This window comes from Epinephelus fuscoguttatus, linkage group LG3 (assembly GCF_011397635.1).
Source record: "Epinephelus fuscoguttatus linkage group LG3, E.fuscoguttatus.final_Chr_v1".
In the NCBI taxonomy this organism is placed as follows: domain Eukaryota; kingdom Metazoa; phylum Chordata; class Actinopteri; order Perciformes; family Serranidae; genus Epinephelus; species Epinephelus fuscoguttatus.
The window spans coordinates 42,891,197-42,914,724 of record NC_064754.1 but is presented as its reverse complement, the minus strand read 5'-3'; the positions used below and the strand labels follow the sequence as shown (position 1 = coordinate 42,914,724).

Here is a 23,528-nt window from a genome sequence, read left to right as displayed (position 1 = left end):
CTGATTGTCACACACCTGAGTGTGTGAAATTTGTTCTCCGCATTTGACCCATCACCTAAGGGAGCAGTGAGCAGCAGCGGTGCACCGCTCAGGAATCATGTGGTGATGATTTACGGTGGAGGAGGTATGTGCTCTCAAATCAAACATTTTTGAAGGATTATTCGTTTACCTGAAGTGTCTTGAAACGAATTTCACCACTGATTGTTTTCTTTATAGACTTTATAGACTTTATGACACACAGAAGACACAAAAAGGACAGTGTAACATTCAGAAGTAAGCCAAAATGAAAATGGAAGGTGTTGGTTTATTCTGCTCTGTAATTTTCTTGGTTATTCCATGGTGGGACTAACACAGTTCTTGGTGGCACTACTCAAACCAAGCCGTACCCTGCCACTAGCCATGATTAAAGAAGTTAGTGGAACAGTGGCTACAGCTCCAGAATATGACACACAGTTATAGATTAAAGTGCTCAACAGTTTGACAGAGTGTTTAAAAAAAACAGCTCCACCACAATCTGCTGCAGGACTAAAATGTTACATGTTGATGATCAGTAATAATGATCCAATAATATCATGTATAGTAATATAACACTGACACAACAACAAGGAAGAGGTTTGTGAAGCCATTCCTCCTACATAATGAGGACTTTATAATGATGAATTTTGTATAGCGTATCACCATTGTTCATATGTCCTTTAAAATACAAGGTCAGAGCACACAGCTGACACACTTACTGTAACTAAATATCCAGCCCAGTTTGACTGTAATTCTTTTAAACCATTAACCTGATATGAAATCACAACAACAAGGAAGAGGTTTGTGAAAACTGTTTACATGCTGTCAGGAAACAGATTAATGATCAGCTTCATATCTTTATGTGCATGCTGCAATCATCTTCCCACATACAGGACTGAGTCATAGATAAACATTGGCACGTTCTGCCACATGAACGTGACTCAGTGCTTCAGGTGTGTGTATATAAAGAGCAGGGATCCCCTCATCATCACTGCATCATTCAGCTGATACCTGAATAACATCACCTCACATTTACCTGACAGGTAAGACACCTGCTGTATCTCTCCTCTCTTCAGTGGAGCTCATGGTTCTGCTCTCTGTCTGAATATTTATTGGCTGTTTGTTTTTTCTCCACACAGAACAGTTGATCAGTTGATCATCACCATGAAGACTGTCCTGGTCCTCTCCATTCTCCTCTGTGCTGCATTTGCAGGTCAGATTCAACACAGACCATTTAGACAGAACACACACACTGTCATCCATGTGTTCATCTGTCAATCAGCAAGACTCTAACATGGTGCACACACACACACACACATACACACACACACACACACACACACACACACACGATTGATTGATTGATTGATTGATTGATTGATTGATTGACAGTGTTGTGTTTTTACCTGCAGCTCCACAACCAGAGGGAGAGAAGACAAACGAAGCGAAGGCTCCAGGTCAGTATTGAAGGTCTTTGCTTTACACACACAGACAATAAGATCTACATCTCACAATAAAGCAATTTCTGTCTGTCTGTCTGTCTGTCTGTATGTTCTTGCACATCTAAAGAACCATTCATCTGATCTACTTTACACAACAGCTCTGTGGGCGGGTAATCGGCCTGTTGGGAGCATGTTTTGAACAGACACTGCACTTGTCTATCTAACACTAACATTAATGTGATTCATTCACAGAAGCAGCAGTGGAGGTCCTGAAGGAAGAGGTTGTTGCTGCACCTGGTTAGTGTCCTCTTTAAATATCCTGCAGAGTTTTTCTATTTGGTTTCATGTTTTATTTAGCCTGTACTGTGACAGCCATGTGAGAATATTAAATGTCAAATTGTGACATTTGTAACTTCATCGGTCTCGTCAGAACTTGTATGTAGGCCTTCTTCATTACTCACACATGCGATATGGGTGGAGGGACCAATTAGTTAATGTTAGCATGATACACACTAAACTAGAATAGTGAACAGAGTAAAAATAGCTGCTAAACATCTGCATGTTAGCATGTTGACGTTAGCATTTAGGTCAAAGCACAGGTGTATTCAAACACAGCCTCACAGAGCTGCATAGCTGTAGATGCTTTGACTAGTTTTAACTTTTGTCACTTCCATGTTAATATGATTTACACTGGACATGCTTGACATTTTGTAGTTGCGACATTCTGTAATGTCAAAAACTCTCAACTAAAAAGATTTCTGATGAATCTGTTGATGTTTCAGAGATGGACAAGATGATGAAGGATGAGGAAGTACTTGTGCCAGAAGAATTTGTCCCTGTTCCCAGAAATGGTAATCACAAAGGACACACGTCACTCTTAACAATATGTTGTGTAGCTGCTATTAATAATCAATTAAGTGGTGAAACACATTTATCAGTTATACTCAAGTACTCCCAGCTGTTCCACATGTTGTTGTACTATAAGTTATATAAGATGTTTTTAAACAACATGCACATAAGAAAACGAAACACACACATACTGACATATTTTGATAATGAAATATATTGCATGTATTTATAGAGACTTACGTACAGCGTTCTATGTATTTATTCATTTATTTATTATATTTTCCAGCACCTGTGTCTGAGGAAGCAGCAGCACCTGAATGTAAGAGCCACATCACTGTTTTTATCTTAGTTAAGTTTGGTTTATTTTATTTGCAATTAACAAGGGAAAATATGGTATTTAAAAGCTGAAATACATTACAAATGAATCAATGAAGTGTTAAGGGTCTTTGCCTGAGTCCTCTTCAGATGTTTGTTGACAAAACCACAATGTAGATGTTGATTGTGGCGATGGAAGTAGGTTGTTCCAAAGAGATGGTCGTCTGTATTTCAATGAATATTGATGACAACACAGGAAGTAAAAGTCCTTAGAGTCTTGTGGAATATGAGTGAATGTCTGAGATAGACTCTAAAAGTTCTGGAAAACACTAGGCGAGTCATGAGTAAGATTGTTGATCCATAAGAAAGTTGATCTTTCTAAAGAGAGCAAGTGATTTTTAACAAAGCTAGTCATTCTCAAAACTTTTGAATTAGAAAATCTTACTGAGATAAATGGGACATGGCGGCCCAAGCAGTATTACATTACATAATATGAGGTTAAATTAAGATGTAATAAAAGTTAAAATACAGGGATTATTGACCAGTGACCAAACTGTACTCAAATTACCAGCTGACTTCAAGTTCAATATGGTATTTCCAAGTTAGTTTTTTTGTGTGCTATGAACCACAGAATTTGAATGTAAGGAACCTGAGTTATTTCAATGTTGTCTATGAATATTTTTATTTTATCTTTGTTACATTTTTCATTTTTGTTGCAAAATATCATGAAGTCACATTTTTATATATTGAGCGAGAATTTGTTTATCTGAACCATTTGGAAATAGCTCTTCATTTGCTTCTTGTCTGGGTGTGTAAAATTTTCATGTGAAGCTACCAGACATGTAGCATCAGCAAATAAATAAGGCAGTACATTTTTCACACCCTAGTTAGGTTGTTTATGTATATCAGGAACAACAGAGGTCCGGGAATAGAGTCACGAGGTACTCCACAAAGTAGCTTAGCTCTGTTTGAATTAAACCTGAAATTAAACCTAAATAGAAACATACTGTCGTCTGTCCTTTAAATAATTAAGCAGCCATTTTAAAGCAACATCATAAAAACATATTTCTGTAATTTTGCAATAAGGATGTTGTGATCAATAGAGTCAAATGCCTTTGACAAGTTTAAGAAAATAACAAGAGTTATTTTGTGTTGTCAAAGGCTGTAGAGATTTCGTGAACTACCTGCAAAAGAACCATTTGTGTTGACATTTTCTCTGAAAACCATATTGATGGCTATAAAGTATGTTGCTTTTGTCCATATACTTCTTCATTCTGGAATATACTAGGTTTTCAAGAACTTAAGAAAAACATGGTAAAACAGATATAGGATGATAATTAGTAAATAAGCTGGAATCACCTGATTGGAATAGCAGAATGACTTTAGCTTCTTCAAGGTCATTTGGTACAACACCTGTTCTGAGCGATAAAGACTAGATCTTATTTCATCATGCTCTGCAGAAGACACTTTCATCCTCAGTATGATGTTATGCACTTCTTCAGAGATATGGGGGGGTCAAACAGCAATCATCTGTATTTACCAAATTCTGAGCTAAGGAAGGACCAATATTTACAAAAACAAACAAACAAACAAACAAAAAAACACATTGCAACTGTTCTTTTCTTTATGTTCCTTAATGAGTGAGGTCATCATGGAAACAACGACACCAAACAAGACAAATCAAAAATAAAAAGCAAACACCTCTCTCTAAATATTTCAGTCCGTGAAACTGCTCTGTTGAAGTCAGTGTTTTCTCTCTTCTGTCTGTCTGTAGCTCGTTTCAACTTCTGTCCAAGAGGCTGGTTACAGCATGGCTCTCGCTGCTTCGTGGTCATCTCTACTTCCAAGACCTGGTACAGTGCTAAGGTACTGCTACTATCACACTTATACATTGTTATTGTGAGAACACTGAGCTTGTACACACTGTGAACAATGTGGTTGAAGTCGTAGCTTTTCCTGTCATCTGATAGACTTTGTTATTAATTCAGTTAAGCGAGTGTAGAACTTACCATTGACACACATGATGAATGCAACATGTTCCACAACATGGAGCATCAGGATGGTGATAGTAGGTCAGTCAGTGTGTCACCATCAGTCCATGAAAAGATGAGCTTTTCACATCAAAGCTAAAGACAAGTCATTTGGAGGAAGAAAATGCAGAAATGAAATGAAACAATTATTTAGTTGTTTAGTCACAAAGATTCCTATTTGCATCCTCTGTCTGACAGGAGCACTGCAACATCCTGGGTGCCCACCTGGCCTCGGCCACCAACACAGCAGAGTACAGCTTCCTCCAGCAGATGACACAACTACACGGTTTGACCTCCACATGGCTGGGAGGCCTCTACCTGCAGGTATGGATTTATGAAGAGACACCACTCAGTCAGTCCAGATCAAGCCCAGGACCTGGTCCAAAGGGGGTCTAGGCTCACACAAAACTGATGTGAGAGCAAATGAAGAGACTAAGACATCTTTACACTCATGTTCTTTGTCTCTTAGGGCCAGTGGATGTGGATTGACCAGGAGGGTTTCACCAGCTTGTACTCACTCCCCTCCCCCAGCAGCTACCCCTGCATCTACTTACGCAGCAACCGTAAGTCCACCTGTTCGCTTTGGGGTCAGGGTCAGGGCCATCAACAACTTTTTGCTACTTTTTCCTGTTTTCTCATCTTATTTTCAAACAGTAAATATAACGTGAAGAGAATATAACTGTAACATTAGCTAATATGTTAGTTCAGATAAAATTTACTACGCTCACAAAGTGTGGCCTGACTCTTTTGCTGAAGAGGGCAACATCAGACACATTTATATATTTATGTCAAATTTGACTATGATATTAGATTATTTTTCCCATCCCAGTTATAATTAGTACAGCTGTCTACACCATGCTGTAACAGCTCAGGTTTCACTCACATATAATTATGACCAGGACTACTACAGGCTGTCTGTCTCTTTTCCAATTACAAGTCCAAATAAGATTTAGATACAGTATGTAACTACAGCTGTGAGAGGTGTGACTGTTATACCTGGATTTATGTCTTTTCTCAGAGAGTTGATATCTTAATTTTAAATGCCTTGATAGAGTTCAGTGCCTAGATCTGAATGAACATGACACTGACTTGTACATCAGAGTACAAGGCAATGTGACTCATGTTTCACACTTTTTTGGTCTGAGTGCTGATTTACTTAGTTCTCTGTGGAAAAAGGCAAATAAGTTATATTACAGTGAACATAATTGTGCATCATCTGTTGGCATAAAAAAGTGGATTTTGTGTTAATCTTATTTTTTTCTCTTTTTTAAATCAAATTTCAGATGGTTGGTGTAACACCGGGTGTGGCACTGCTTTTCCCTTCATCTGTTCCAAGATCCCTGAGAACTGTTAACATACAGACTTCTCATCTGGGGCCTTTAGACGGATCAGCCAGGATTTTTTTTTTTCATTCGCATCCAACTTATGAACGTTATTGTGTGTCTTAATGAATTATACTTTTCTTTTTGTATCCTGCGTACTCTACCTGTGAGTGTTAAATGATTAAATATGAAGTTACTGTTGTGTAAAAGCATTTCTGTTTGTGGTTATGGCAGCAGTTCTGTAATAAAAACTTGAAAGAATAGGACATTGTTTGTTTGTCCTTTAAGTAACACCCAATAAGAAAAGCACTAAGGCATGGAAAAAAATACTGAAAAACACAGTATACAGAAAAAGCAGTGTCAATATGAGAGACATGACAGAATATTATATTACAAGAACAGTCTGATATAGCTGATATAGTTACTTTACTCAGGGAGTAACGCAGTAAAGTAACTGGTTATTTTTCAAAAGAGTAATGCAGTAAAGTAATTTGATTACTTTTAAAGTAACCCTTACCCAACTCTGCTTACCCGTCATTTAATTCTTCTGTCACACCCCTCAAAATTGGTTACTACATCCTTTCTTCTCAAAATTCAGACTTTGCATGTACGCCTCTGTGTCAGCGTCAGGGTTATTGCTGGTAATCTTAAGTGAGGCTAGATAGCTCACAAATGATTTTCATACCTGGTAGGCAACATTTTATCCGCCCAAACCCGGTTCTAGGCAGGCATGTATGAGGGGGCAGTCATAAATGTGAAGGGGACATCATGCTCCAGCATATTTTCGCCATAGGTAGAGCTCACAAATAAAGCTCACTCACCTACTCACTCACTCACTCACTCACTTGCAGGATGTGGGGACGCTGTGTGAGTGCCCTATAGAGGGTGTCAAAGCACTGTGGTCTCAAATGTGCTTGCCGCTTGTTTTATTGTTGATAACAGTGTTTTCTACATGGAATTGGGTTGTTGTTAGCTGTGTGTCCAACCCCCAACCTAAAGAAATGGATTACACTTTGTCAGGCCTCTACCCGAAGACCTGTCCAACTTGGGTGTCCCACCTGAAGACTAAGCTCCTGCTGGTATAGCTCTTAGGGTCACTGAGGCACACAAACCCCCAGACCACAATAAGGTGTCAATGCCTCAGGGAGGAAAACTGGAAAATAAAATAAATTAAAAATAAAATAAAAATTAAGAAAAAATTAAAATAAAAATATCCTTCATCCAGGCACAACCAACATCTGACAGTTTATCTTATTGGATGGCCATTAGGCATCTAGGCATATGAAATAAATTTGAACCTAATAATTACAATAACCTCACTATAGCCAGTATTTACCAAAGCTAGTCTTATAAAAAAACTTCTCAAACTAACAGAAGTAGCAAACGCAACAGATACAGGCTAGAGCAGAACATTTTAATTTTTTTTGTTTTGGTTTGGGGGTTTTCTTCTTTTTTTGTTGTTGTTGTTTCTGGGGGTTTTGTGAAAAGTTAATAAAAGCTTTGTAAAAATGTGACTGTGATTATCAAAAAACAGCGTGCAGAACTAGAGGCGGGTGGGGCTTTACATCGGGGTCTGGCACACGCAGGGCATTTGTCCTCAGTATGTGACATGCAGCAGGCGCTCATCTCTCGCTATGCTTGTGTGATTGAAGAAACGTTTGCACTGACAGGCTCACGCTCTATGCTCACACTGCTATATTTACTTTTGTTTTTTCTTGTTAACTATATATTAAGTATCTCACAACACGAGACGCTACGACGAGTTTAACAGAGCTTCACTTTACTGCTGCATTCTGCCTCACTGAGACTGAGAAATCTGACACCGATGCATCTTGGCTCATTTGCATACTAAACAGTGATTGGGTGTTTACTGGGGGGAGGGTCTCTGCTGACTGCAGACAGTAGATCACACCAAAGATACTGTATTATAACAAGATGGCCCACCTACAATATACCCCCATTGTATGAAATGGTATACATTTCCGGTCTCCTAAGTAGGCGTTGTCCCCCGTAGTCCAATCAAAGACGATGGAGAACCGCCAATCAAAGACGAGTATCCCCAACCTCGCTTGGTTATCGTAGATTAGCTGGGCTAACCGTTAGCGGTGTCTGTAATAGGTAATAACTCATTAAACGGTCCGTGAAAAAAATATTTTTCCAGCGGATATCTTAGTTACAACATGATTGAGCTAGCAAAGCAGTTTTGTATTGCTATGTGTGGTATTTATTCAGTTTTGGGAAATCACGATGTCTAGAAAGCATCAGTGGCTGCAGCTGACAGGGACAGCTAACACTAGCAGCTAAGCTAACATCAGGACGTCATCTGTTAAAAGCCTCCCGGTGTCGGATACGACATGAAACTACTCCAGTTAGCTCAATCATGTTGTAACTAAGACATCCGCTGGAAGAAAAATATTTTTTTAATCCAGTATCTTTGGTGAAACTGCACTGATTTCAGCACCAGAGAGGAGCTTTCTGTTGCCAGATCTCGCGAGAGTGTGTTGTTGAGACAGAGACAGGTCTTGAACAAAGTAAATTTTCTCCTGATTTGTCCGTGTGAAATTTGCCATTTTGGTGTTGGAATGTTCTGAAGATATGTGGCTTGCAATAAATGGGTCCAATATCTGCTTCCGTGACTATGGGGCGAAAGAATCGGCCATAATCTGTAATCACGTTCATTTCTCCCACTGAAGTCAATGGACTCAGTACCTGCTGTTAGTCTCCTAAAGGGGCGTGGTGGTCACGAACCCCACGTGACACTGATACAGGAAACTGACTCGCAGTGGACCGTCTTGGTTTATCCACCGTCTTTGATCACACACAGCCAGCACACAGCACAGAGTGGAGATAGATGAGAAAGCTTTTCTGTTTTGTGCCTTTTTCGGTGGATTTGATTTGAGGGGGCAAGACATTTGTTTAAAGGGATAGTGCACCCAAAAATGAAAATTCAGCCATTATCTACTCACCCATATGCCGATGGAGGCCCTGGTGAAGTTTTAGAGTCCTCACATCCCTTGCGGAGATCGGCAGGGAGAGCGGCTAGCAAACCTAATGGCAGACGGTGCCCCAGACTAACATCCAAGAACACAAAATTGAATCCACAAAGTATCTCCATACTGATCATCCATAGTGATCCAAGTGTGCTGCAGCCGCGACATAAAAAGTTGTTTCGAAAAACGTCATATGAACTCTGTTTTTAGCCTTACTGTAGCCTGTAGCTCTGACTGCTTCTCTGTGCTCTGCACTCACGTGTGCGCGCTCAGGGTGATCGGTGATGCACGTCTCTGTACTGATGTACTGATGTCCAGATTCTCAAGTGCAGGCATCGCCAATTCCCAGTCTGAGCAGCAAAGACTTTCCTCATCTGTTGGCACTGCTTTGCATTTGAAACAACTACACCACCAGGTTTCCAGTGCTCGACTCCGGTATTCTGCAGCTGGCTGAGGGTTAGGCTCATGAGCTGCGGCGGCTGCTTCGTCCAATAGCCTGAGTTCCGTCCATATACTCGGGCTCAAACAAATACAGCTCAACAAAGAAATGCTGTTCCTCCTCAATTTCAAAGTCTTCAGACATGTTGGGCTGTCCTTTGCTAAAAGACCGTAGTGCAAATTATCTTTTAGCTCTGTGGTTACCGCTGTCTCCCCGTGCGGTGCACATGTCACGTGATGTAAACACGGGTGAGCAAAGCTCATGCTTTCGCTGGTCACACGCAGGCGCCCACACGTGAATGCGGAGCACAGAGAAGCAGTCAGAGCTACAGGCTACAGTGAGGCTAAAAACAGAGTTCAAATGACGTTTTTCGAAACAACTTTTTATGTTGCAGCTGCAGCACACTTGGATCACTATGGATAAGCAGTATGGAGATACTTTGTGGATTCAATTATGTGTTCTTGGACGTTAGTCTGGGGCACCGTCTGCCATTAGGTTTTCTAGCCGCTCCACCCGCCCATCTCCGCAAGGGATGTAAGGACTCTAAAACTTCATCAGGGCCTCCATCGGCATATGGGTGAGTAGATAATGGCTGAATTTTCATTTTTGGGTGCACTAACCCTTTAAGGTTGCATTGCCCCCTCTTGCCCCTGCGTAGACCCGGTCTCGTATCCATCACATATCAAGCCACAAGTTTCATTAATTCTTTGTTGCTTGTGTCCGGCTTTCCATGATTTGGTGATTTGATGATTTTCTTTTTTTAAGCCAGTGAGGGCTACAGTTTTCCTTTTCTAAGTGAGGAGGGTTTACCTTTGGTGGGATGTATCTCCATGATCTTCACATTGTCATGCTGTCAGTCATAGTAGATGTTTCAGAAGTTTGAGGTTGTGTCTTCTGCAATGCACTGCCTTTAAAAAATAATGTTCGTCTTTTTTCATCCCCCCCAAAAAATCTAATTGTAATATTTCCAGCTGCTAAGAGAGATTGCACAGAGATCATTCACTTTATTACCCAACACCTGTGTGTTGGCAAACAGGATGCTTGGCAGAGAACATTCATTTGTTTGGGATCTTAGCTGGTGTTTGATCCCTCCAAGCTCGCTTCAGTGCCTCTTCCAATGCTGAGATGGATACAAAGATGGTCTTGCTTGGCCATGCAGTCAGGATTGTAGCATTCTTATGAATTCTTTTATGAATTGTAGTATATGAATTCTTGATTTATGGCCAAATGATCAGTTGTTGTTTTTTCGTTCTTTTTCTTTTTTTCAATTTCAAAAGAAATTTCTCACAGGTGTTCTTGAGATATCATGTTCCTGAGAGATAAATGCAAGATCACAGTGAGCTTGATCTTTGGCCACCAAAATGTTATTAGTTCATTGTTGAGTCCAAGTGAATGTTTGTGCCAAATTTGGAGAAATTCCCTCAAGGTGTTTTTGAATGTGTTCACAAGAATGAGAGACAAGGTCACATTGTTCTTGACCTTTGACCTATGACCACCAAAAACTAATCAGCTCATTACGAAACCAAGCGGACATTTGTGCCAAATGTGAAGAAATTCTCTTGAGGCACTCTTGAAATATCGTGTTCACGAGGATGAAGCTACCCAAACCAAGCTGTACCCTGCCACCAGCCATGGTTAAAGAAGTTAGTGGAACAGTGGCTACAGCTCTAGAATATTCAGACCGTTCACATTCCAAACTCTTCAAATACCACTGCTTTGTCACTAATTTTGACACAAAAAGGCAACTTTCACGGAGACGTGATAAATTGTCGGCATAATAAACTGACGCCTCTCAGTGGCTAGTCATACCACCGTGAAAGGTGCGTCAGCTTAAAACGCCGCCAGACATTTGAAACACCACTGGTAACAATGTAATATAAGGAGCTGAAAAGTGCCTGTAGGACCTGTGGGAGGGGATGTGGACGGGTCAAAAAAAAACCTGACTTTCACCCGAGAGCTGGCTGTTCACTTCCAATGTGAATTCAGAGCTGCACCATGAACCTGAACCATTTTTTAACCTAACCACATGCATTTGTTGCACAAAGAAATAAACGGAAATACCAAATGTTTACTGACATTGTAAGATTATTTTGAAAAACACTGTATGCAACACACACATATTGATATGTTTTGATAATGAAATATTAAATATTGCACATATGGAAAGTTTCCTTATGTTCAGTATCTATTTATCATATTTTTCAGCACCTGTGTCTGAGGAGGCAGCAGCAACTGAAAGTTAGCACTACATCAATTTTTTCATCTTAGTTTAGGTTCGTTTAGTTAAGTTTAGTTGCACATACATGTATAGAAAAGACAGGAAAAAGAAATCAAAAGTTTCAGCATTGTGCAGGAGAACTTAGAAGCCAAAACTGAGTTCCTGACTAAGCAATAACACAAAACTGATGGAAATGTACAATTAACAAATATTATCAATGAAGTGTTAAGGGTCTTTGCCTGAGTCCTCTTCAGATTTTTGTTGACTAACCACAATGTAGATGTTTTTTGTGGAGATGCAAGTAGGTTGTTCCAAAGATATGGCTGTCTGTATTTCAATGAATATTGACAACACAGAAAGTAAAAGTCCTTAGAGTGTCTTGTGGAATATGAATGAATGTCTGAGATAGACTCTAAAAAGTTCTGGAAAACACTAGGCGAGTGACTAAGATGTGCATACTTATAATACATGAACACACAAGTCTGGTGTATGTTCACATTATAAAATGATAGAAGCAGGTGATTTTTAACAAAGCTAGTCATTCTCCAAACTTTCTTTTGAATTAGAAAAATCTCATTGAGATAAATGGGACATGTGGCGGCCCAAGCAGTATTACATTACATAATATGAAGGTAAATTAAGATGTAATAAAAAGTTAAAATACAGGGATTATTGACCAGTGACCAAACTGTACTCAAATTACCAGATGACTTCACTGTCTTTTACAGACAAGTTCAATATGATATTTCCAAGTTAGTTTTTTGTCTGCTATGAACCATAGAATTTGAATGTAAGGAACCTGAGTTATTTCAATGTTGTCTATGAATATTTTTACTTTATCTTTGTTACATTTTTCATTTTTGTTACAAAATGTCATGCAGTAATATTTTTATATATTGAGCGAGAATTTGTTCATCTGAACCATTTGGACACAGACAGTAGCTCATCATTTGCTTCTTGTCTGGGTGTGTAAAATTTTCATGTGAAGCTACTGGACATGTAGCATCAGCAAATAAATAAAGCATTTTTCACACCCTAGTTTTTATGCCTACATTGATTTTTGTAAATCAAGAACAACAGAGGTCCAAGAATGGAACCCTGAGGTACTCCACAAAGTAGCTTAACTCTGTTTGAATCAAACCTATTCATGGAGACATACTGTCGTCTGTCCTTTAAATAATCAAGCAGCCATTTTAAAGCAATATCATGAAAACCATATTTCTGTAATTTTAATTTGCAATAAGGATGTTGTGATCAACAGAGTCAAATGCCTTTGACAAGTCTAAGAAAATAACAAGAGTTATTTTCTTGTTGTCAAAGGCTGTACAGATTTTGTTAGCTAGCTGCAAAAGAGCCATTTGTGTTGACTTTTTTTTTTCTTCTGAAAACCATAAAGTATGTTGCTTTTGTCCACGTTTTTTCAATCTGGAATATACAGATATAGAGATATAGAACAGATATAGGATAATAATCAATAAATAAGCTGGAATCACCTGATTTGAATAGCAGAATGACTTTAGATACTTTAAGGTCACTTGGTACAACACCTGTTCTGGCCGATAAAAGTTACATGAGGGGCTCAATGCTAAACAAAACTTCTTTCTTTTCAAGACTAGATTTGGTTTCATCACGCCCTGCAGAAGAATATTTCATCCTCAGTATGATCTTGTGCACTTTTGGGTCAAACAGGTTTATACAAGGATACTAGTTCTTGATATTTCCAATGACAAATTCACATTTACAAAACACACACACACACTCATAAAAAACCCATTACAAACACCAACAGATGAACTTTACTTCTCAGATTTGATTCCCAGACATTAGCTTCTTCATAGTACAGGATGTTATTCCTTTACAAAAGAGCCCTTTTACATAAAATGTATCTAGACAATTGTAAATTGCTGCTACTTTAAAGGAAAACCCAGTGTTAGGTTTACAGCAACCTCTGCAGTCCTCTGCTCTGAAAATTTTACTGTCTTAACATACTTTATCTTGTTAGTTCACAAAATGTTTTTTCCTTTGTCTCCATGAATGTGTCTTGTCACCAACATATCTCATAAAACTGACGTATTTCATTAAAACAAGAACCTTTTGTCGTTATTTCTTAATCTCATCAACCACTTACCTGGCTTTATATTCCCGAGGTATCCACAGCAACTTTTGTCTTAAAGTATTGCACATTGTACATTAACATATGTGACCAGGGCCTCTGACCAAATCCCAGAGGGGGGCAGAGAAACCCACAGGTTGAGGGGAGTGAGGGGAGAGGGTCAGGGGTCAGGGTGTTTCACCACCACCTGCGTGTCGTACAACCTTACACTCCACACTGCAAGATAAAGGCACACAAGATTTGCAGGGCACAACAAAATGGCATGCAATACAAATACAGAAACTCACACGGCACAGGTTAGACACACAGCAGAGCACATGCAAGGGAAACTGGAGAAAATCAGAATCAGAATCAGAAATACTTTATTGATCCCCGAGAGGAAATTATTTATGTTACAGGTGCTCCCTGCAAGAGAGGAAAGATACATGAAAATATAAGAAATTTAAACAATAGTATTTACAAATATATAGTTAAATAAACAGGAATTATTAACAAACATAAACGTAAAAAAAAAAATATATATAGGGGGGGTGATTATTTTTTTATATATTAGTGGATCTCTTTACCGACAACGCCACCTTGGGGTAGGGCCCAAGGACCCATATTAAAGGTGAACTATCACCAGAAAGACACTCAGGTTCGTTCACTCAGGGAGGGCAGGAGACGGAGTTCAATGATAATAAAAAAAAATATTTTATTAGTTAAAACAACGGGGTTTGGCACAATAACCAAAAAGGAGAAGAGAGCCCAACTAAAGGAAGGGGATACAGACGGAGGCTTACCGGCTGTAGGGGGGGTGACAAGGGGGAGTGAAGTCCAAAAAGAAAAGGGAAAGCACCCCAAACACAGCAAAAACGTGAAGTGCACACAAAGCAAATCTTGAACAGGGGTCACACAGCACACAGGGGATCACCACCACCCAGGGAAACCACCACCACCACCGTTGGCCTTCAGCTGTAGGGGAAAAAGGAGAGACACAGTCAAGGCTCAAGGATAAGAAAAAAAGAAAACAAACAATATCCCATAACATAAGGAAACAAATTGTAATTAATTAATAAACTAACAAATATGGATTTAGGTCAATAATAAATCAACCAAACAAAAGAAACACAAAGGAAACTAAGGAGTCTCTGGCCAGAGATATCAACTCAACAGTTAATCATCATAACTGATATAAGACAAATAACTGAGGACTCAAACTGAGGAGTTCCCCTCCCAAATGAAACTTAATTACAATAAATTCCCCAAAACAAAACAAGGGACTAAACTAAGAAATTCAAGAGAATCGACCAATAATTAAATAAGAAAATAAACAAAACAATTAAGCCAAACCTTGATTCACTCACACATACACACGCACATACACACGCACGCACACACAGCCCAGTCCAGATGGGTGGCTGAAAGTCCTGATGGAGCTCGTGGCGTCCCACTGATCAGGAGCCCGGTCAGCACGAGCGGCAGCCACACACATCCAGCAGCACCACACTCGCAGAAGCAGGAGAGCGAGCCGACAGCAGGAAGCAGGTTAACACACATGCAGTCGACAGAAAGCCCAGTCCAAGCCGGCGAAGCAGCAGCAAAACAACGAAGCAGCGGTAGCCGCGGTAACAGAAGTAGCAGTGGTAGCAGCGGCAGCAGTAGCCGTGGCTAAGAGTAGTAGCAGCAGTAGCAATGGTAGCAGTAGCCGTGGCTAAAAGGCCATAATTAAACAGTAATGCTCCTGCTTAGCTTAGCGTCCATGTGTTCTGGTGGCCAGCTTGATAGAACCGTCGTCCGCCCAAAGAGGGAGAGGGGTGAAGAGAGTCACTGCGGCAGGGGAAGGCAGCCACCGCGCATCCCACGTGCAGCAGGCTATGCTCCGGTCGGCAGCGATAGACCACCCTGAATAATCGCCTCGACTGCAGGTGAGATGCCGGACCTAATAAAAAGGTTACGGTTTCAGATACATAAAACGCAGCTGAATGTAAATACAATGCTAAGGTGTGCATACCTGTGTTCTGCAGCGAGCAGCGAGTGCAACGACCTGGAAGTGGGCGGGGCGAAGAGGCAGGATAAGAGAGAGAGATCAGGAGGAGGGACACGGCCTTCCTTTATCCCCTGCGCCTGAACGGTGATAGGCTAATAGCCCAGACAGGGCGTGGTGAAGCCGCAATTTGTGTTCAGTGTGGCAGTGGTATCTCATACCACTACAATCCACCCCCCCACCCCCACCCCCACCCCCCGCCCCCCAATTTTCATCGTCGACCCGACGATGCTCCTGACAGAGCATGTCTCTAAGACCATGGTCTAAAGAAAGCAGACATATCATTCGACTGAACAGCTGAGGACCCAGCCTGAGACACCTCGTGGGCAGGCCTGGGTACATAATGGAGATTTGAGTGTTGGCCAGCTGTAGGTCGGGCCGTCCGTCGTCTGACAGCTTCATCTCTCCTTAGAGGAGGGATTGTTAAGGGAGCAGCACCGACAGAAGGTGGCTGCACTGTCAAGTGGGCAGGAAGCACAGAGGATGATGATGGCGTACAAAGCACAGCAGTGTCACTACTCCCAGAAGAAGGAGCGGCCAAGGGGGCTGAAAGAGCTGAGGGTAAACGAACTGTCAAGGCAACAGGTGTTGCCGATGCTGGGGCCTGTTGAACTACAACAGGATGCCCAGCTGGCGGGGGGATTGTGTCCCTCACCACAACCATCAAGTCCTCGTCATCAGATGAGCTCTCAGCCGCTGCAGGCCGGTCAAGGGAAATGGAGAGGGGAGCAGGGGTGTCGCCTGAAGCAGCCACCCCAACTATGGCTTTAAGCAGCGTTCGGTGCACCCGTTTGACCTTGGCAGGGTCGTCCTCTGGGGCAACTGTATACACTGCACCGTTGCCAGGGGGAGCTTTAATCACCTGATGCACCACAGGATTCCACCTGTCCTGGATCTTATGACTACCTTTCCAACCAAACTCCTTTAAAAACACTGCCTGTCCCACCACAAGCAGCTCTGACCGGACTGATCATGGTTTTCTTTCCGACGTTGGGCTGCCTCCTTCAGCCTGTCCTGGACACCCTAGAAAGCCAAGTGTAGCCGGGTCTGATGCCCCTGGACCCAATCATTCACTGTCCCATCTACAGGATCCCGCAGTCTTCCCAGCAAGAAGTCAACAGGGAGCCTTGCCTCCCGACCAAACATGAGGAAAAACAGGGATTCCCCAGTGGATTGATGCGGTGTTGTGTTGTAAGTGTGTAGTACTTGCGGTAGACAAGAGTGCCAATAACGCTTTCGTGAGGTAGGCAAAGTGCGCAGCAAGTCATGAAGGGTGTGGTTAAAACGCTCACACTGACTGTTACCTGCAGGATGATACGGTGTGGTGCGGGATTTTTCAATGTTGTACAGATTGCACAGCTGTTGAATGAGCGCACTTTCAAAATTGCGACCCTGATCGGAATGAATGCGTGCTGGGACACCAAACTTGGAAAACCACTCCGTGACGAGCACCCGTGCCACCGTAGGGGCACGCTGGTCACGGGTGGGAATAGCAAGGGTGTACTTGCTAAAAACATCCGTCAGCACAAGGATGTTCTCTAGCCCATTATGGGTTGGTTCGAGCATGGTGAAATCCATCGCCAGGATTTCATTAGGCTCCGAAGCAAGCAAGTGTCCCATGAAACTGCGAACTGATGGCCCGGCGTCCTTAGCCACTTGGCACTGCTTACACGTTTGACACCAACGCTTGACATCGGACGACATCCCCAGCCAATAGCACCGCTGCCTGAGCAGTTCTAGAGTCCTGCCCACCCCCTGGTGGCCGTGATTTTGATGGACCTCCATGAGGACTTTATCCTTAAGTGCAGCTGGCAACAGCACCTGGAGAACCACTTCTCCCCCATGGGGGCGAGAGACTTGCTGGTACACCACTCCGGCCCGCTCAGTCAACCGCTCCCACTGCTTGAGAAGCACCAAAGCTGATGGGGATAACTGCTTGCGTTCTTCGTGATTCGGGTATCGTTTCTGCTGCCAAAACCCAAAGATTTCCTGGGTCACGGGGTCGGCACGCTGAAGTTCCCCAATGTCTGCTGGCAAAAGCTACGGCAGGGCCTGGACAGCAGCCTGACAGGCTACAGGTCCTCTGACCTGGAGACCATGTTTCAAGGGCTGAGGAAGTGATGTGCCGGAGATAATTGTCTCAAGATCTACAGCTCTTGGTGGGTGCAAGCGAGACAGCGCGTCCGCATTTGTGTTACTCTTGCCAGGGCGGTAACGAATCAAAATCAACAACGCAAGTTGGGCTGCCCAACGTTGCTCAAGGGCTCCAAGTTTAGCCGAGGACAGGTGGCTAAGCAGATTACTGTCTGTGAAGACAATGCATTTGTGACCAAGCAAGTAGTCACGAAATTTGTCCGTCATAGCCCACTTCAACGCCAAGAACTCCAGCTTCATGGAGCTGTAATTGGCTGGATTTCGCTCTGTCGGTCTCAGACTTCGGCTGGCAAATGCTATAGGCCGGACCTTTCCTTCCTGCTCTTGCGAGAGCACGGCACCTAGGCCTCCATGGCTTGCGTCGACTTCCAAGATGAATGGAAGGGAATAGTCGACATATGCAAGGACCGGAGCTGTGGTAAGCTTGGATTTTAAAGCGTCAAAACTCTGCTGATGTCCTTCGGTCCATTTTGCCAAAACTTGCTGTTCTGACCATCTAGACTTGGACCCCACCAGATCAGCGACAAGGCGATGTAGAGGGGCAGCCAACTTGGCGAAGCCCTCCACAAAACGGCGGTAGTAACTAGCGAACCCAAGGAAGGACCGCAGGGCCAAGATGGTGGTGGGAGGCTGCCAGTTAGCTACCACTTCAACTTTGCTTGGGTCGGTGGAAACATCCTTGGCCGAAATGACGTGGCCCAAATAACCCACTTCTTTTCGGAAGAACGAGCACTTTGACAACTTCGCCTTCAGACCTTCATGCTGTAACCGCTGCAGCACCACTTCCAGCCTCTCAAGATGCTGTCGAAAGGTAGAGGAGAAAACCACAATGTCGTCCAGATACAATAGCAACGACTGACAGTGTTGATCTCCAAAGACCCGCTGCATGAGTCGCTGAAAAGTGCTGGGTGCATTGCACAACCCGAAGGGCATACAGTTAAACTCGAACAGTTCAAAGGGAGACGGAGAATGCCATCTTGGGTCGGTCAGCCTCGGCCACCGGAACCAGATTGTACCCGCTGGCTAAATCCATAGTGGAAAACCAGCGGGCTCCAGTGAGTGAATGCGTCCTTTCTAGTCCTGTTGTTAAGCTGTCGGTAGTCTACGCACAAGTGTAAGCTACCGTCCTTCTTCTTAACCGGAACAATTGCTGAAGCAAACAGACTGCAGCTCTCCCGGATGACCTGCGCACCCAGCAGCTGGTTGATGTGTTCCTTGACCACTTCGTTCTCCGACGGCGGGATACGCCGGTAACGCTGACGGATGGGAGTGTCGTCAAGAAGTGGGATTTCATGCGTTATTAGGTTGGTGCAACCCAGGTTGCCATCATGAGAAGAAAAGACTGAAGCATACTTCCAGAGAAGGAGTTTGGCTTCCTTTTGTTCCTCAGCTGACAGAGCAGACAGATCAATCGCATCTATTTGATCTTGCAGCGTAGAAACCGCAGCCTGCGATGCAATGGTGGCCAGGTAAGATGGAACCTCCGTAACACCCGAAGTTGAGCTCACCACACAAACCTCACGCAAAGCACCAACCTCTGTACGGGGGTAAAGCAACATATCAGAAGTGCCCACATTTACAATGGGTATGTACACAGTACCTCCCTCAACTTGAACCAGTGCTGGAGATGCCAGCAGCGCAGCAGGAAGGCCCTACTCCAAGGGCTCAAAAAGTACAGAAGTCCCAGAGTGCTGGGCGGAACAGGTGGCTGGAACAAGCTGCATAGTGCCACCAAAAATACGGCAAGCTTTCTTGCCTCGCAGCTTGACCTTGCCAATGAAATCAGAAGGGGAAGTCAGAGAGGCTTGATGACATCTCTGCAATGCCTGAACCACAGACTGTGGTGCTTCAGTAACGGTGGGGAGAACGAACAGGGCAGAGCCATGTTGCCCAAACAAGGTACAATAGCATCGTCGTAAGATGTTCATCCCTAAGACACCCGGGGCAGGAGGAGATGCATTGGCTGGAGGGTCCTTGACAACAAGTATCCTACACCCTGGCAAAGTCCTACCACAGAGCTCGACATCAAGCTCCAAGTAGCCAAGGTATGGTATGGGCAATCCATTGGCAGCTTGAAGCTGAAGCCAATGGCAAGACCGGAGTTTCTCTTGGTCCCAAATCCCAAAGTGTTGCCGGAAGAAGCTTTCTCTGACCGTGGACACCATAGACCCAGTGTCCACCAAGCAAGGAACCTTTACTCCGCTCATAACCACATCCGTGTGTGGACAAGTGCCAACTAGCTTAGCTTCTCCCTCACCCCCCAACATGACTGGTGAGCCAGTGGCAGCTCCCCCCGAACTTTGGCTCCGCAGTTCGACAGGCGCTAGTTTTCCAAATGCTGACCTGTATCTTGCCGAGCAGCTGGCCGCCTGGAAGGAGAAGGTTGAAGAGGGCCACGGCCCCTTTTGCACTCCCTGGCGAAATGGCCAGGCTGCTGACACCGCCAGGAAATTACCGGACCACGGTAAGGAGGATGGTTACGCTGCTGATTGATCGGCAGCTGAGCAAGAGCTTCTGTGAGACGATTCAGCTGTTCCTGTTGGAGCTTCAGCATCTGTTTCACCTCCTGCAATTCTGCAGCCTGGGGTGGACTAGCCACTGAAGGAGCAGTCTGGACACCACACTGCAAGCCCATCATCAAAGGAACTGAGTGGCTTCGGCCCCGCACACCCCCTGGCAATCCCTCTTGCTCCCACCTAATTGCCTCCGCCCTAGCCTCCAGCAGAGAGACAGTAGGCTGCCTACGTACGAGTTGTTTTAGTTCTCGGCGAAGGGAACCATCGATGACATTTTCAATAAACTGATCACGCAGCAAAACGTCTGCATTTGGCATCTCGCTTGGAGCGCTTTGTTTCACCGCAGATACCAAACCCATCAACGCAAGGGAGAACTCTTGAAGGGTCTTCCCATCTTGCTGTCGCCTCGAGAAAAACACCTCTTGCAAAGCAACATACGAATCGGAGCAACCATACAGCTCTCGCAAAACCACAATAATTTTAGCTGGATCACTTCTATCTGCAGTCGAGCGATATTTTATTTCTTCACGCGCCTCTCCCTCTAAATGGTCATAAAGAAAGTACGCTTGATCGAATGGGGACAGGTGGCGAGCCTTCATGCAAGCTTGAGCTTCCTCAATCCACTTCTCTAGCCCTATACCTGATCTAACACTGGGCACTTCCTATTTCGGGGTACAAGGACCAGTCGCTCTGTGACAGGAGCGGTAGAAGTGGATGATGCTGGGAGATGTTCAGCAGGAATGGTAAGTGCAGCACTAGGACCAGGCACAGTCGCAGCATTTGCCGGCAGACACTGGGGAACTTCAGCGTGCCGACCCCGTGACCCAGGAAATCTTTGGGTTTTGGCAGCAGAAACGATACCCGAATCACAAAGAACGCAAGCAGTTATCCCCATCAGCTTTGGTGCTTCTCAAGCAGTGGGAGCGGTTGACTGAGCGGGCCGGAGTGGTGTACCAGCAAGTCTCTCGCCCCCATGGGGGAGAAGTGGTTCTCCAGGTGCTGTTGCCAGCTGCACTTAAGGATAAAGTCCTCATGGAGGTCCATCAAAATCACGGCCACCAGGGGGTGGGCAGGACTCTAGAACTGCTCAGGCAGCGGTGCTATTGGCTGGGGATGTCGTCCGATGTCAAGCGTTGGTGTCAAACGTGTAAGCAGTGCCAAGTGGCTAAGGACGCCGGGCCACCAGTTCGCAGCTTCATGGGACACTTGCTTGCTTCGGAGCCTAATGAAATCCTGGCGATGGATTTCACCATGCTCGAACCAACCCATAATGGACTAGAGAACATCCTTGTGCTGACGGATGTTTTTAGCAAGTACACCCTTGCTATTCCCACCCGTGACCAGCGTGCCCACGGTGGCACGGGTGCTCGTCACGGAGTGGTTTTCCAAGTTTGGTGTCCCAGCACGCATTCATTCCGATCAGGGTCGCAATTTTGAAAGTGCGCTCATTCAACAGCTGTGCAATCTGTACAACATTGAAAAATCCCGCACCACACCGTATCATCCTGCAGGTAACAGTCAGTGTGAGCGTTTTAACCACATCCTTCATGACTTGCTGCGCACTTTGCCTACCTCACGAAAGCGTTATTGGCACTCTTGTCTACCGCAAGTACTACACGCTTACAACACAACACCGCATCAATCCACTGGGGAATCCCTGTTTTTCCTCATGTTTGGTCGGGAGGCAAGGCTCCCTGTTGACTTCTTGCTGGGAAGACTGCGGGATCCTGTAGATGGGACAGTGAATGATTGGGTCTGGGAGCATCAGACCTGGCTACGCTTGGCTTTCTAGGGTGTTTCTAGGGTGTCCAGGACAGGCTGTCGGCTGCGTGTGTGTGTCAACCTGCTTCCTGCTGTTGGCTCGCTCTCCTGCTTCTGCGAGTGTGGTGCTGCTGGATGTGTGTGGCTGCCGCTCGTGCTGACCGGGCTCCCGATCAGTAGGACGCCACGAGCTCCAACAGGACTTTCAGCCACTCATCTGGACTGGGCTGTGTGTGCGTGCGCGTGTATGTGCATGTGTATGTGTAAGTGTTAATCAAGGTTTGGCTTAATTGTTTTGTTTATTTTCTTATTTAATTATTGGTCGATTCTCTTGAATTTCTTAGTTTAGTCCCTTGTTTTGTTTTGGGGAATTTATTGTAATTAAGTTTCATTTGGGAGGGGAACTCCTCAGTTTGAGTCCTCAGTTATTTGTCTTATATCAGTTATGATGATTAACTGTTGAGTTGATATCTGGCCAGAGACTCCTTAGTTTCCTTTGTGTTTCTTTTGTTTGGTTGATTTATTATTGACCTAAATCCATGAGATACCACTGCCACACTGAACACAAGTCGCAGCTTCACCACGCCCTCTCTGGGCTATTAGCCTATCACCATTCGGCGAACATACTCGGGCGGAACTTACGCGGAACAGACTCTGCGGAGGTCCGCACGGACTCAAAGTGGACGTCCACAAGCCCTGTGTGCGCAAAGCTCAGATTTTACGACCGCGCGGACTTCGCTCCACGCACCAGTGACTGCTTGGCATGTATTTTTCACATCGCGGAGATTTTTCACAGACATTTTTACAGGAAACTACAACGCGGAAGTGCGCTCGACTATGAAAGCCCGAATGACTGGAGTCTGCTCCGCTTATAGTACGCCCGAGTGTGTCAAGGATAAAGTATCAGTGTAAGCCAATCAGAGGCAGCAATTGCATTCCATACTCAAGTACACAGAGAGAGAGAGAGAGAGGAAAAACCAAGCCCCAACCTCCGGGGGAGACGAGTGAAACCAATGCAGAAGTGCCAAAAACTGCAGTTCACTGACTGTTCACTTGAGGCTTGCTCCGGAAGTGAGTCAATCCCCATAGACCCCCATGTTAAAATGACCAACTTTAGAGCAGAAATAAACATGTTTACAGCCTGGTACAAAAAATGGTTTTGGTCTCTATAGTTAAGTTCCCCTTTCATGACAACTCTGGGGGGGGGGGGATTTTTTTCTAACTCTTCCGTTTAAATGTTATTAAGGTTTGAAAATGTGCATTAATTAAGGGCGTGGTCACTTTGAGTGACAGGTGGCACCATCACGGGTGGCTAACTAGCATGCTAACTAGCCGCTG

General features: G+C 44.0%; 1 protein-coding gene across 2 annotated transcripts; it reads left to right on the top strand.

Annotated features, from left to right (window-relative positions):
• The first annotated feature begins 986 nt into the window (after nucleotides 1–986).
• LOC125885712 (ladderlectin-like) lies at nucleotides 987–6,236 on the top strand. 2 transcript variants are annotated; one of them, XM_049571440.1, is made up of 10 exons: nucleotides 987–1,058; nucleotides 1,155–1,228; nucleotides 1,428–1,472; nucleotides 1,710–1,754; nucleotides 2,240–2,308; nucleotides 2,593–2,625; nucleotides 4,396–4,487; nucleotides 4,850–4,975; nucleotides 5,121–5,214; nucleotides 5,935–6,236. In XM_049571440.1, the coding sequence occupies exons 2-10, from the start codon at nucleotides 1,180–1,182 to the stop codon at nucleotides 6,003–6,005; spliced, it is 624 nt and encodes a 207-aa protein (XP_049427397.1). In that variant the 5' UTR covers nucleotides 987–1,058; nucleotides 1,155–1,179; the 3' UTR covers nucleotides 6,006–6,236. The 2 variants fall into 2 exon arrangements, with proteins under 2 accessions (XP_049427397.1, XP_049427398.1); XM_049571441.1 differs by lacking the exon at nucleotides 1,710–1,754.
• The last annotated feature ends 17,292 nt before the right edge of the window (nucleotides 6,237–23,528 follow it).